Source organism: Marmota marmota, unplaced genomic scaffold (assembly GCF_001458135.2).
Source record: "Marmota marmota marmota unplaced genomic scaffold, marMar, whole genome shotgun sequence".
Taxonomy (NCBI): Eukaryota; Metazoa; Chordata; class Mammalia; order Rodentia; family Sciuridae; genus Marmota; species Marmota marmota.
The window spans coordinates 27,123,940-27,139,441 of record NW_026000019.1 but is presented as its reverse complement, the minus strand read 5'-3'; the positions used below and the strand labels follow the sequence as shown (position 1 = coordinate 27,139,441).

Below are 15,502 nucleotides of genomic sequence, written 5' to 3'. Positions count from 1 at the left end.
GTGTAATATGCTGATTTTAAGTCCTTCGGGTATAAACCGAGGAGTGAGATAGCTGGGTCAAATGGTGGTTCCATTCCAAGTTTTCTGAGAATCTCCATACTGCTTTCCATAGTGGTTGAACCAATTTTCAGTCCCACCAGCAATGCATAAGTGTACTGTTTCCCCCACATCCTCGCCTACATTTATTGTTGCCTATATTCTTTTTTTTTAAATTCTAATTTGTTATGTATGAGAGCAGAATGCATTACAATTCATATTACATGTATAGAGCACAATTTTTCATATCTCTGGTTGTACACAAAGTAGAGTCACACCATTCATGTCTTCATACATGTACTTAGGGCAATGATGTCCATCTCATTTCACTGTCTTTCCTATTCCCATGCCCCCTCCCTTCCCCTCCCACCCCTTTGCCCTATCTAGATTTTGTATAATCCTCCCATGCTCAACCCCCACCCCATTATTAATCAGCATCCTTATATTAGAGAAAACATTTGGCATTTGTTTTGTTAGGATTGACTAACTTCACTTAAAATTATATTCTCCAACTCCATGCGTTTACCTGCAAATGTCATGAATTTTAATCTTTTTAATGTTTACTGTATTCCTGATGATTGCCATTCTGACAGGAGTGAGATGAAATCTTAATTAGTTTTGATTTGCATTTCTCTAATTGCTAGAGATGTTGAACACTTTTTTATATATTTGTTGATCAGTTGTATTTCTTCTTCTGTGAAGTGTCTGTTCAGTTCCTTAGTCCATTTATTAACTGTGTTATTTGGGGGGGTTTTTTGATGCTAAGTTTTTTGAGTTTTTTATATACTCTAGAGATTAATGCTTTATTGGACGTGCATGTGGTAAAGATTTTCTCCCAATCTGTAGGCTCTCTCCTCACATTACTGATTGTTTCCTTTGCTGAGAAGAAGCTTTTTAATTTGAATCCATCTCATTTATTGATTTTTTATTTACTTCGTGTGCTTTAGGAACCTTCTTAAGAAAGTCAGAGCCTAGGCTGACATGGTGAAGATTTAGGCCTATTTTTTCTTCTATTAGGCACAGACATAGACTAGTGCCTAAGTCTTTGATCCACTTTGAGTTGATTTTTGTGCATGGTGAGAGATAGAGGTTAGTTTCATTTTGCTACATATGGATTTCCAGTTTTGCCATTTGTTGATGAATTCACCAATGAATGTTTTTGACAACTTTGTCTAGTATGACATAACTGTATTTATGGGGATTTGTCTCTGTGTCCTTTATTCTGTACCATTGGTCTACAAGTCTATTTTGTGCCATGCCATTTTTGTTGCTATAGCTCTGTAGTATAGTTTAAGGTCTGGTATTGTAATGCCTCCTGCTTCACTTTTCTTGCTAAGGATTGCTTTAGCTGTTTGGGGTCTCTTATTTTTCCAAATAAATTTTTATGATTGCTTTTTCTACTCTATGAAGAATGTCACTGGGACTTTAATAGGAGTTGCATTAAATCTGTATAATGTATAAGTCTATAGTATGGACATTTGGACAATATTAATTCTGCCTATCCAGGAGCATGGGAGATCTTTCCATCTTCTGAGATTTTCTTCAATTTCTTTCTTTAGTGTTCTGTAGTTTTCATTGTAGAGGTCTTTCACCTCTTTTGTTAGATTGATTCCCAGGTATTTTATTTTATTTTATTTTTGAGGCTATTGTGAATGGGGTAGTTTCCCTAATTTTTTTTTCAGTGGATTCATCACTGATATATAGGAATGTGTTTGATTTATGGGTGTTGAATTTATATCCTGCTACTTTGCTGAATTCATTTATTAGTTCTAGAAGTTTTCTGGAAGAATGTTTTTGGATTTTCTAGGTATAGAATCATGTCATCACCAAATAGTGACAGTTTTTGAGTTCTTCTTTTCCTATTTTGTATCCCTTTAATTTTTTCTTTTGTCTAACTGCTCTGGCTAGAGTTTCAAGGCTGATGTTGAATAGAAGTGGTGAAAGAGGACATTCTTATCTTGTTCCATTTTTTAGAGGGAATGCTTTCATTTCTCCATTTAGAATGATGCTGGCCTTGGGTTTAGCATATATAGCTTTTACAATGCTGAGGTATATTCCTACTGTCCCTAGTTTTTTTAGTGTTTTGAACATGAAGGTGTATTTTGTCAAATGCTTTTTCTGCATCTACTGAGATGATCATGATTCTTGTTTTTAAGTCTGTTAATATGATGAATTACATTTATTGATTTCCATATGTTGAATCAACCCTGCATCTCTGGGATGAACCCCACTTGATCATGGTGCACTATCTTTTTAATATGTTTTTGTGATTTACCATAATTTTATTGAGAATTTTTGCATCTATGTTCATCATGGATATTGGTCTGAAGTTTTCTTTCTTTGATGTGTCTTTGTCTGGTTTTGGTATCAGGGTGATATTTGCATAGAGTGAATATGGAAGGGTTCCCTTCTTTTCTATTTCATGGAATACTTTGAGGAGTATTGATGTTAATTCTTCTTTGAAAACCTTATAGAATTCTATTGAGAATCCATCTGGTCCTGGGCTTTTCTTGGTTGGTAGGCTTTTGATGGCATTTTCTATTTCATTACTTGAAATTGATCTGTTGAAATCATGTATGACCTCTTCATTCAGTTTGGGTAGGTCATATGTCTCTAGAAACTTGTTGATGTCTTTGATATTTTCTATTTTATTGGAATATAAGTTTTCAAAATTGTTTCTAATTATCTTCTGTATTTCAGATGTATCCGTTGTGATATTTCCTTCTTCATCTTGTATTTTAGTAATTTGGGTTTTCTCTCTTTTTCTCTTCATTAGCGTGGCCAGGGATTTATCTAGTTTGTTTCTTTGTCAGAGAACCAACTTCGGTTTCTCAATTTTTTCAATTGTTTATTTTGTTTTAATTTCATTGATTTCAGCTCTAATTTTAATTATTTCCTGTCTTCTACTGCTTTTGGTGTTGAAGTGTTCTTCTTTTTCTAGGGCTTTGAGATGTAGTGTTAGGTCATTTATTTGTTGACTTTTTATTCTTTTAATGAATTCACTCAATGAAATAAATTTTTCTCTGACTGCCTTCATTGTGTCCCAGAGATTTTGATATGTTGTATCAGTGTTCTCATTTACTTCTAAGAATTTTTAAATTTTTATCCTTGATTTCTCCTACTATCCATTCATCATTCAATAGTGTATTCTTTTGTGATTTACCATAATTTTATTGAGAATTTGCTATAGTAGCTTGTATTTTTAATTTTGTCATTGATTTCTAATTTAATTCCATTGTGATCTGGTAGAATAGCGGGTATTATCTCTGTTGTTTTTTTTTTTTTATTCACTAACAGTTGGTTTGTGTCATAAGGTATGGTCTGTCAGCACAGCTCAATAAATTTTTTACAGTGAATACAAAAAAAGATAAGGTATGGTCTATTTTAGAGAATGAGTCATGTGCTGCTGAGAAGAAAGAAAATTTGTTTTTTGATGGTGTATATATATATATATATATATATATATATATATATATATAGTCTAAATTATTGACTGTTTTATTTAGTTCTATAGTTTCTTTTTTTTAAAAAAAAAAGAGAGAGAGAGAATTTTTTTCAATATTTATTTTTTAATTCTCGGCAGACACAACATCTTTGTTTGTATGTGGTGCTGAGGATCGAACCCAGGCCACACACATGCCAGGCGAGTGCACTACGGCTTGAGCCACATCCCCAGCCCTATAGTTTCTTTATTTAGTTTTTGTTTGGAAGATCTGTCCAGTAGTGAGAGAGGTGTGTTAAAGTCATTCAGTGTTATTGTGTTGTGGCCTGTTTTACTCTTGAAATTGAGAAGGGTTGGTTTGATATACATAGATGCTCTATTGTTTGGGGCATAAATATTTATACTCGTTATGTTCTGCTTATATATACTTCCCTTAAGAAGTATGAAAAGTCCTTCTTTGTCTCTTCCAATTAACCTTGGTTTGAAGTCTACTTTATCTGAGATAAGAATGGAAACCACTGCTTGTTTATGAAACTTATATGAGTGATAAGGTTTTTTTTCCATCCTTTCACCTTCAGCCTGTGGATGTCTTTGCCCATGAGGTAAGTCTCTTGAAGGCAGCATATTTTTGGGTCTTGCTTTTTAATCTAATCTGCCAATCTGTCTTTTGATTGATGAGTTTAGGCCATTTTTTTAACATTCAAGATTATTATTGAGATATGATTTATATTTCCTGTCATTTTGATTTTTTTCTGGTTTTTAATTTGACTTAGTTTCTCCATTGGTTTAATGTTCTTTTAGTGTATTTAGATCCTCCTTAACTGGTTTTCACTTTTTTTTTTTCCACTTCATCTTCAGGGAATATTTTGTTGAGAATGCTCTGTAGTGTAGGCTTTCTAGTTTTGAATTCTTTTAATTTTTGTTTATCATGGAAGACTTTAATCTCATCTTCAAATCTGAAGCTTCATTTTGCTGGATATGAAATTCTTGGTTAGCATCCATTTTCTTCAGAGCTTGAAATACATTATTCCAGTACCTCCTAACTTTGAGGGCTGGGCTGAGAAATCAGTTGAGATCTGAATTGGTTTCCCCTTATACAAAATTTAATTGTTTTCTCTCACAGCCTTTAAGATTTTATCTTTTTTAAAAAATATCTTTTTATTTTTTTACTTACAGATGGATACAATATCTTTATTTTGTTTATTTTTATGTGGTGCTGAGAATCAAACCTAGTGTCTCACATGTGCCAGACAAGTGCTTTGCCACTGAATCACAACCTCAGCCCTTAGATTTTATCTTTATTCTACGTGTTAGTCATTCTTATTATAATGTGTCTTGATGTGAGTCTGCTGTAATTTTGTACACTTGGGGTCCTATAAGCCTCTTGTATTTGATTTTCCATTCCATTCTTTAGGTTGGGAAAATTTCTGCTCTTATATCATTGAAAAGATTGTGCATTCCTTTGGTTTGTATCTCTGCTCTTTCATCTATTCCAATAACTCTTAAATTTGGTCTTTTCGTGTTATCCCATAATTCTTAATATTTTGTTTATGGTTTATTATCATCTCTGCATGGTCAACTCAACTTTCTTTTTTTAAATATTTTTTTGTTGTTGTAGATAGACACAATATCTTTATTTTATTTGTTTTTTTTTTTTTAATTTTTATGTGGTGCTGGGGATCAAACACAGTGCCTCACACATGCTAGGTAAGTGCTCTAACACTGAGCCACAACCCCAGCCCCTCAACTCAACTTTCAAGATTATATATTTTATCTTCATTGTCTGAGGTTCTGTCTTCCAAGTGGTCTAGTCTGTTGGTGACGCTTTCTATTGAATTTATAATTTGGCTTACTGATTCCTTCATTTTGAGGATTTCTGCTTCCCCCCCCCCCACAATCTTTCTTTTTTTCNGACAAGAGAGAAGAAGAATACAGAGAAAAAATTAAAGATATAAGAATACAACAAAATGCAAAACATCATTCATATATCATTGTCCTCCACACACTGATGCATAAAAACACCCTGTTCCAATATGGTAGAGATATTAGCGAATTGAAAAATAAAATAAAATAAATCTCACTGAAAAGTCAAACTGTCTCCATCGGCGTTCAAAAGTTTCTCACCCTTGTCTCTGTCATCTCTTGGGGTCACCAGGCCCAGATCAGCCCTCGCAGACCCAGTCACTATCTCACCAATCTGGGCTTCAGATACCTCAGGCTTGGCCATGCTGAAGTCCCAAAATCTCAATGCTGCTTCTACTTACAGAGATACAGGGATAGATACTTGCATAGATGCAGGGATACACTCATGCAAAAGGAGCAACCCTGAGATGCAGCCCAAGACAAAAGCCATCAGCACTCCCAACAGGAGACCCCAGGTAACTCCAAACCTACAGGCACCCCCATACTGGACCTGTAGGTCTCAGCTGGAGTCCCCAGAGGCTCTTGTGGTGGGTGGTAAATGTGCTGGAACCCAGGCCCCAGGCCTTGGCTGGTGTCCCAAATTGGATGCAGCCACATGCAACCAAACCTGGAGTCTCCCCCGCAGCGGTCCTCTAGGGAGTGGTAGCAGTGGTAGTGGCAGTGGTTGATGGCAGCAGGTCAGCAGCAGTGGCGGCTGCAGTGACGGCTACAGTGTTGGCTACAACGTCGGCCGAAACTGCAGCTGTGGGGGCAGCATCACCAGGTGACGTCCAGAGGTCAGCAGTGGTATCCACATCAGTTGTATCCAGGGCAGTGGTGTTTTCTGTGGCAGCAGCTGGTGGTTGCAGCTGCAAGGGCAGCAGCACCCTGAAAGAAGACCTCCAAGAGACCTCAGGGTGGCAGTAGCAGCATCAGAGGCAGTGGCAATGGCGGTAGCAGTTCAGCATATCTTTTATTATATATTACACTGGTAAGTCTTATGCAGTTGTTTCTTTGAGTTCTGTGAATCATTCCAGAAAATTACAGAACCCAAGCAGGGTATTGTAGGAAATCTTGATTTATAGCCATCAGTCCGAAGCACAGGAGGGGGCTGGGGCTGTAGCTCAGTGGTAGAGTGCTTGCCTAAGCATGTGTGAGGCACTAGGTTTGATCCTCAGCACCACATAAAAATAAATAAATAAATGATAAATAGTATGGTGTCCATCTACAACTAAAAATAAATAAATAAAATAAAAAGAAGAAGAAGAAGCACAGGAGGCCTGGACTTGCCAATGGTATCTGAAGCTCAGGCAATTTCATGGGACTCAGAACTCAACCTGTGGGATCTTATGTTAACCCCAGGAAATTGTTTTAGAATTCCATCTGGTTTTGGAGAATTGCTAGGCTTGGGGGAAAATCATATATTTAGTGTCAGAAGAATGTAGAGAGTGAGAGTGTATGTATGTGTGTGTGTATATATATATATATATATATATATATATATATATATATATATAGACAAAAAAGTGTCTTCCTAATGTTGGAAATTGTTTTATGTCCTTCTTACTAAATTTATGTCTTGCATTTAAAAAGGTGTCTTGTATATGTGAAGGTCAGGGATAGGGAGGAAAGTGTCTTGTCTGTGGAATATTTAGATAATTCTTGGATTGCAGATAACTACCCTATTTTTTAATTTAATGTTGATTCTTTGGTGTTAGATTTAAGATGGGTCTCTTTTTTCTTGTCCCAGAGTTCCCTTGGAATTTTCTGTACTTGGAGTGGAAATAACACTGAACTGAGACCCAGGATGTGGGTTCCATTCCCAATTCTGCTTCTGGTGTTTCCCCCATCAGTTTCCTCACAAGCAAACAACAACCCAGAGCTTTCATAAGGATACCAGGGGATATGTGATAGATTTCTCTGGAAAGCAAACTCACTTCTAGCTTAATTTGTTACTCATTAGTTGGCAGAAATACAATCTGCTGACTGAGGACAGCTGAACAAAAAAAAAATGAAACAATTTCCTTCCTCTTTTCTAAGTTAATCTCCCCACTGGACTCTGGCCCAGCTCAAGGATGACTTTGGAGACCTACATGTTTCAGAACCTAGATCCTGGCAGCAGATGGCTGCTTCAACCACTGACAATTTTGCTGTTGTTGGGTGAGTCGGGGGTCATTCTGAAATAGGAAAATTTCAGCTATTCCTACTGCCTGCACTCTAGGGACCGGGGTAGTTAGGAGTAGGCGTGGGGCCTAGAAACTGGGGATAGTCTGAAAGGGAAGAGAGGACTCTGAATTCCTCCTTTCTTTTTAAAATTAAATTTATTTATTTATTTTTGCTGTGTAGGGGATGGAACCCAGGGTCTCATGAATATTAAGCAAGCGCTATAACACTGAGCCACCACTCCCTCATCTGAGGACCATGAATTCTTACTGTTTGGTGGGTCATAAAGTCAGAATTCAGAGGTATTTTCACAGACCCAGAAAGGTTACCAAACATACATGCTAATTTTGTACCACACCAAATAGACAGGATGAAACAAGGAGGGCATGAGAAATTAGTATTTTTATAGAATACTAATTGGAATTAGGCTCTTGAGATGGGTCCTTGGGAAAGGAGCTCCAAATCACCTCCCTCTGCCCTTCTCCTTATACACACAAATGAGTTTGTTCTTATTGTCTGCTGCTGCTTGACTTTGATCTCTTCTCCTTTACAGCTTCTGCGGACAGGCAAACTGGTGAGTTTGTTCTGCTTTCTTGTTCGGGTAGCATTTGTCATAATGAGACGCTTTGCTTACTTTGCTTCACCAAGAATCAGGCTTGAGTTCAGCCTGGGCAGCTCCCTCATCTCAGTAGGTCCTGGGACTTGATTCTTTGCCAGATTCCCAGTGGATTCTCCAAAGACCCAAGGGAATGAGCCTGCTGTTGGTATATAGATTTTTAAGTGGGTCTGCAATAGTACTCTGTGGCCCCTGACCTCCTCTGGGAGCTCCTTTGAAACCAAACTCCCTCCAAAGCTATTTATTTACATCTTTTTCTGTATTTTATCCCTTAGCAGATTTCCCAAAGGCTGTGGTAAAACTTGAGCCCCCGTGGATCCAAGTGCTCCAGGAGGATATTGTGTCACTGAAATGCCAAGGAACCCACAACTCTGAGAACCATTCTGTCCAGTGGTTCCACAATGGGAACTTCATCCTAACCCAGCCCCAGCCAAGCTACAAATTTAAGGCCAAGAACAATCACAGTGGGGACTACAGATGCCAAATGGACCAGACCAGCCTCAGCGACCCAGTGCATCTGGACGTGTTTTCTGGTCAGTAGAAGAAAGTCCAGGAAAGTGCTGGGAGGACAAGGAGGGATGAAATTTAATTTTTCAGAGGTTTGTAGGAAAGGGAAGGTGACCTGTTTACTGCAAAGCATCACTGTGAGTTGCCTGAAGTAGGTTTTGCCCACTCATTTCCTCCACCTTTTTGCTTAATATGTGTGATGGAGCTGGAAATTACCAAACTCTTCAGCGTTTATGAATGGCTATTTTTGCTTCCATTCTGATTGAGCAAGAGGCCATGGACAAATGACTGAGTATGAAAGAAACAAAAGGAAGTTCCTATTCTGTAAAACCACCCTACTCTGCTAGCAGTGTGGGGAAGCATGGAGGTTGGAGGCAGTAGACCTGCAAAGGCCCTAATCTGGGAGCTGGCCTGACAACTGTGAGGAGCTCTTTCTGCCAGAATTGTAGGAGGCAGGAGGCTGGACCTCTAAGGGAAGAATCCAATTTGGAAAATGAGGCCAGAGGTGAGGGGGAGAGAAAGGGCAGACCCTGTAGAGGCTGATAGAGTGTTGCAATGACTTTGATTTTTATTTCTGAATTAGATGAGAATCTGTAAGATAATTTTTTAATTTAAATTTTTTAACTGATATATCAATATAAAAAATTTTATATATTTATGGGTTGCCATGTGATGTTTTGATGTAGATACATATCATGTAATGTTTAAATCAGATTAAACAGTTTATCTTATGTATTAATGTGAAAACATTCCAAATCCTTTCTTCTAGCTTTTTGAAATATATATTGTACATTATTATTACCTATGGACATCCTACTGTGCAATAGCATGCCAAAATTTCTTATTAAGTACCTGTTGGTCAACCTCTCCCTATCCCTCCTTCCCTCCTATTCTTTCCAGGCTTGGGTAATGACCAGTTTATTCTTAACTATTATGAGATCAACTCTCCCCATCCCCACATATGGGTGAGATCACACTGTGCTTGTCTTTCTGTGCTTGGCTTATCTCACTTAACATAATGTTTTTACATAATGTCCATCTATATTGTTGCAAATGACAGGATTTTATTCTTTTTATGGTAGAATAACATTCCATTTGTGTATGTCGTGAGGTGGTTTTAACTAAAGGAGTCTTATTTAGATATATGTAACTATCTGACAGTTTTCAATTTAATATACTATACAGAAAATTCCCCTAAATACTACTTCTACCCCTCCAATTTCTGGAAATACGAGTATACCTATATTGCATTTTACTTCAACTGCACCTTGGTGCATAAACCCTGAAGATGGCCATATGTAAGCATCCCAATGCTTTAGATTTTCTTATTTAATACCAGGACGGCTTGTGAGTATGTGTGTGTGTGTGTGTGTGTGTTCACTCCACCACCTAGCTACATCCCCAGACTGGGTCTGGCTAAGTTGCCCAGGATAGCCTCAAACTTGTGATCCTCTGCCTCAGCCTACCAAGTAGCTGAGATTACAGGTCTGTGACACTATGCTTAGCTAAGAAGACAATTTTTTATGAACCTTTGAGACCCCTATACTAGTCAGAGTCATTTTCTGTTGATGGTATTCTAGTGAAAGGGAAACAGTGAGTTAACCTAAAAATCCTGCCCAAAGACATCACAGCTATCCATCTCCTCTCTTTGTACCTCATCTTTCCAGAAACAGCCAATAGTACTTCTGACTCTTCCTTTGAAAATGTAAAATTACAGATAGCAAAAACTTAGATCCAAAGGTTTGATTTTTCTTCTTTTTTAAATTTTATTTTATTGGTTATTCTTAGTAAGATCCAAAGGTTTGATAAGGACAAACCACCTAGTCCCTTCCCTCTGTTGTGCAAAAAACTTAAGCTGATGAGACCCAAAATTTCAGCAGTTAACAACAGCAATAAGAACAGAATCCTGACTTTAGATTTTTGTTTCTTGATGTCTCAATGACAGTATCTTGCCTTTCAATGTACAGAATATTATTTTCTTAGGTGAATTTTCATTTAAATAAGATACAATATTTCTTATTATGTGATATTTCTTTCTATAAGAAAAATTGCTCTATTAAAACATTCTTTATAGACTTGTCCTCTGAAGTGGCTGAATTTTTGGAATCTGATCACTCTGCCATCAATGAGTGAGGATGTTTGTAAACAAGGAGGGAAAAGTTATTGTAAGTTCCAAAGCTTTCTTTAGTGCCCCTTTTGTTCAGAGCCACAATGGAACAGTGAATGCAAAAATTCATACCTCTTCATTTCTTAGTGGATGTAAGATTCTACTAAGAGTGTTCTATACTCTTGCATGTTTATTTCTCCCAAGATTTATATGTTGAAATCCTGTAAACCCCACAGTGATTATAACAGGAGGTGAGGCCTTTGGGGAGGTGATTAGGTCAGGAGAGTGGAGCCCTCATGAATGAGAGTAGTGCCCTTTTAAAAGAGGCTCATAGGAGCTTTGGGGCCTCTTCCTCCATGTGAGGATGTGTCAATAAGACTCAATTCTACAAACAGAAAACAACCTTCACCAGACATATAAGCTGCTAGCACCTTGATCTTGAACTTTCCAGGCTCTAGATTGTAAGAAATAAATTCATGTTGTTTATACCCTGGTTTATGGTATTTTGTAAGGGAAGGCTGAATGGACTAAGACAGAGTGGCTGGCATTATTAAAGCTCTATTTCATTACTAATACAGCTAATTGATGCCTACCTCACTTCCAGAAAAAAAAAAGTTCAAAAGTTACCATGAAGTTAGTAATTCCTAGACCACAAATTTATCCATAATAAATTGAAGGTTTGAGGTTCTATTCAGTTAACTCCTACAGTTAATAAAGTGCATTCATTTCCCTACACAAACATAGTGTTTTAAAGTGCACAAAATTGTGTTGTTGTTTTTTTTTTTTTCCTTTTTTTTGGTCAATTGACCTTTATTTTATTTATTTATATGCCGTGCTAAGAATCAAACACAGGGCCTCACATGTACTAGGCGAGCACTCTACCACTGAGCCACAACCCCAGCCCTCAAAATTGTTTTTAATATCTGCTCTTCATCTTCAGAACTTCTGAAAACTTCTATCCTTTAGAGGTCCCATAGAAATGACACCATATTTTTCCTATATGAGAATGCTTACATCTGCCATGAAACATCTCCAATTCCCTCCATCTGGAATTCTTTCAAATTCTATGAGTAATAAAGCCCTGAGGGTGAGGCTGCTAAGGTATACTTAGAACTTTTTCTTCCCATGTTTGTTTTTCAGACTGGCTGCTGCTTCAGACCTCTCAACTGGTGTTCCAGGAGGGGGACACCATTGTTTTGAGGTGTCACAGCTGGAAGAACAACCCTCTGAACACGATCACATTCTACCAGAATGGAAATTCCAAGCAGTTTTCCCATTTCAATGCCAACTTCTCCATCCCGTCAGCAAACCGCAGTCACAGTGGTGATTACTCCTGCAGAGGAAGTGTAGGGAGGACGCCCTACTCATCAAAATCTGTGACCATCACTGTCCAAAGTATGGGAACTCTGTTTTTCAAATGTTATTCAAGGAGCTTCAGGCCTCAGAAGGCTGAGTGGGGAAGTGATTAATGATCTCTTTCAGATCATTAATTTTTTTAGCACTTGAACTGAATTAAGCTACATCCCCAGCCCTTTTTATTTTTTATTTTGAGACAGGGTCTCACTAAGTTGCCCAAGCTGGCCTTGAACTTTTGATCCTCCTGCCTCGGTCTCTTGAGTCACTGAATTACAGGCCTGTGCCACTGCTCCTGGTTGGCCTTTGTTTATTCTTGAGATATTTTGCATTGTAGATTTCCTCATGCTTTTTCAAGAGGCATCATGAGCTTGGCCAGTGAATGCTACCCAGTCCTAGGTTCAGAGGAGGTGGTGAGTGAAGATCGGTTGATGTAGTCTGTGGATTCCCTAATTCAAGGTTCTCCCAAAATTGTTCTCCAGCCATGAAACTCCTTGAGGGACTTCTTGGAATGAAGTTCACATTGATGTGGAACATGCTACATGCTGTGTTCCTCTCCTTTTATATTTATAATGCACATTAAAAGCTTAAGAACTCCTGTTGGAAAAAAACACATAGACTATGTTTCATATGGCATTTGCCAAACTATATGACCACAAAAATATTTTTCTCTATAACTTCAGACAGATGTGTCCAGGATAACCAATGTTAGAGTCTGTAAACAAGTCAAAATAACACCTGGCATTTTGCCAGGGGAATGTTAGAGTTAGTAAACAAGTCTGGATGGTGCCTGGCAAAATGCCAGAGGGAGTGGTTTGAGAAGTAACAAAAGTGAGCCATTAAGTGTGGAGATTCCTGATTGGTTGACTGCTGTATCTAGTTTATGCTAATTAGATAAGCTGTGTGGAATGTATAAATACTGCTCCTGTCCTGCAATAAACGGCTTCAACTCCTGCTGTATCAACGTACACAAGTTGTTCGTCACCCCCCAGCTATTTTGCCCAGCCAGCTGGGCTGCGGCAAACCCTTTAGGAAATGCTAATTTAGTTCTTTACTTGGGAAGGCAGAAAGATGAAGACATTCTCTAAAGGTAGATATTCTTCCTGGTCTCCCTTTCTGCTGTTGTCTTTGCCTTTAACCTCTGGATTGAGTTCCTTTCTAGGGACCTCATTGTTTATTCCAAGTTTCTGTAATTTTTTAATTACTCAGTCCTCTGCCTCTCCTCCTAGGTCCAGCAATTCCATACATCTCTCTACCTTGGTACCAAATCACTTTCTTCCTGATGATGGGACTCCTGTTTGCAGTGGACACGGGGATGTATTTCTCTGTTCGGCGAGATCTTCAAAGCTCAGTGGAGAACTGGAGGAATCCCAAAGTCAGATGGTGCCATGGCCCTCAGGACAAATGACTCCTCACCTTATTGCATAACAGCAGTTGCAACAGCATCTCTTCAGGCCACATAGCCCCTCCCTGAAAGCTAAGAAGCCACCTTTTTGTCACTTCGTTGCTCAAAAACATTTAATAGCTTCCCTTGCACTTGGAGTTAAGCTAAAACCTTTGCAATGTTTTATAAAATGCTTAACAATTTGATCCTCATTTTCTCTGTGATTTTACTTCCCTCTGTTTTTCCTTCCTTACTCTTCATTATTTTTGCTCTTTATTGAACACACTAATTATACTTCTGCACAGAGCCTATTATTTCCTGTTTCAGAAATGTTCTTCCTTACAGATACCTACATCATGTTTCATCATGTCTGTTATGGTTTTAATATGGTTTGGCCCCATCAAAACTTGTGTTGAAGCTTAGTCTTCAATGTATTAGTGTTGGGAGGTGGGGTCCAGTGGGATTTTGGGGGTCATGGAAACTCAGCCTTCATGCATGAGTTAATACTTTCTTAAAGTAATATGTTAGCTATCGTGGTAATTTAGCTGTTTTCTCTCTTCCCAATTGTCGCGAGGGGACAAAATTGCGACATATGCAGTCGAGAGGAGAAATAAAGAATGTCCACGCACTTCTGCCCCTTTCAATGCTTTATTCATTCAAATTACTCAATACAGTTTCACTCTATAGGTTCTTTTTTTAAATATCTTTTTTTTTTATTTTAAAGAGAGAGGTAGAGAGAGAAAATTATAATATTTATTTTTCAGTTATCGGTGGGCACAACATCTTTGTTTGTATGTGGTGCTGAGGATCGAACCCGGGCCGCACGCATGCCAGGCGAGCGTGCTACTGCTTGAGCCACATCCCCAGCCCCTCTATAGGTTCTTAATTAAGAAAATGGCAATCCTTAATGCTAGGCACTGCAATAGACATAATCAATTTGCAGTAAACAATTCTAGATTAATTATTTCACAGCAAACAATTCTAGATTAATTCTAAGCACTGCAAAACACACTTAATCATGATAGGCTAATGACAGACATTGCCTCTGCGTGCTAAGTTCAAAAGTGTTAAGCTTTAGGCTTTATGTCCAACAGATGCACACTCACTCAGACCACGGTGATCAGGTCTGGAACCAAGGCAGGCTTTTACTGGTGTGGAGTGGATGACTGGTTGAGGAGTGGGTCGTAGGGAGGAATTGCAGCTCTTACCAAGATCCAGACGAGGCGGTAGGGTTGAGAGCGGTAAGGATCTCGCAGAGGCTCAGGAACGATGACAAGTGATAGGATGACAGGTCCTCAACAGGCTCTCCAGCTTGAGTCCACCCTTGTTTCAGCTGGCTGAATCCCTGTTCATTGCTCTATTACTTATACTAAATTTTGGAGCTTTTGACCCCCCTTTCAATCCTTATCAGCTATCACCAGATTTCTCAGTGACATCATTTACCCTGGGGTCAGAAATATCTGGTCTGGTGGTCTCCTTCCTGATCTTCTCGCCTTTCCCTCTTATCAGGCAAGGACAGCCTGCCAGGGGCTTCACTCTGTTTATCAGGGTGAGGGGAAATAACTTGTCTGAGGCCATACTGGAGGGCTCTGTGGGTGTGCCTGGTGAGACACAGGTTTCAAACTGGAGTTTTTAAAATGAGTTTCTTGCTTAGGCTCAGGCCTAAAGCATCCTCACACCAGTGCTTCTAGTTGTCCTTGTACTTTTCTCTCATGCATAGAGCCCCAGATGCTTTCATTAGAAGCTAAGGAGACTTGGTCACCTGATCTTGGCCTTCCAGCCTCCAGAACTGGGAGTTAAATAAACATTTTTCTTTATAAATCACCCTATCCAGATGTTTTGCTATAGCAACAGAAAAATGGATTAAGACAATGTTATTCCTTTAGGTTTTTACTGAAATGTCACCTTATCAGTGACATCTCCATTCACCTACCATACTCCTAATTCTCCTCTCCTGTTTTCTTCTTTTTTTTTCTTTTTTTTTTTTTTTTT

General features: G+C 38.4%; 1 protein-coding gene across 2 annotated transcripts; it reads left to right on the top strand.

Moving 5' to 3' along the window:
• Window positions 1-7,394: 7,394 nt before the first annotated feature.
• On the top strand, window positions 7,395-13,716 carry Fcgr2a (Fc gamma receptor IIa). 2 transcript variants are annotated; one of them, XM_015491932.2, is made up of 5 exons: window positions 7,395-7,540; window positions 8,097-8,117; window positions 8,438-8,692; window positions 11,914-12,168; window positions 13,356-13,716. In XM_015491932.2, exons 1-5 carry the CDS (start codon window positions 7,456-7,458, stop codon window positions 13,532-13,534), a joined length of 795 nt encoding a protein of 264 aa, XP_015347418.1. In that variant the 5' UTR covers window positions 7,395-7,455; the 3' UTR covers window positions 13,535-13,716. The 2 variants fall into 2 exon arrangements, with proteins under 2 accessions (XP_015347418.1, XP_015347417.1); XM_015491931.2 differs by having other exon boundaries at window positions 7,396-7,540; window positions 8,435-8,692.
• The last annotated feature ends 1,786 nt before the right edge of the window (window positions 13,717-15,502 follow it).

What these genes read in the sequence shown, in the direction of transcription:
- Fcgr2a (XM_015491931.2), top strand. Translation starts at nt 7,456, where the DNA reads ATGACTTTGGAGACCTACATGTTTCAGAACCTAGATCCTGGCAGCAGA. An exon ending in GACAATTTTGCTGTTGTTGG is followed by an intron (nt 7,541 to 8,096) that starts GTGAGTCGGGGG and finishes TCTCCTTTACAG; the next exon opens with CTTCTGCGGACAGGCAAACT. An exon ending in TTCTGCGGACAGGCAAACTG is followed by an intron (nt 8,118 to 8,434) that starts GTGAGTTTGTTC and finishes TTTATCCCTTAG; the next exon opens with CAGATTTCCCAAAGGCTGTG.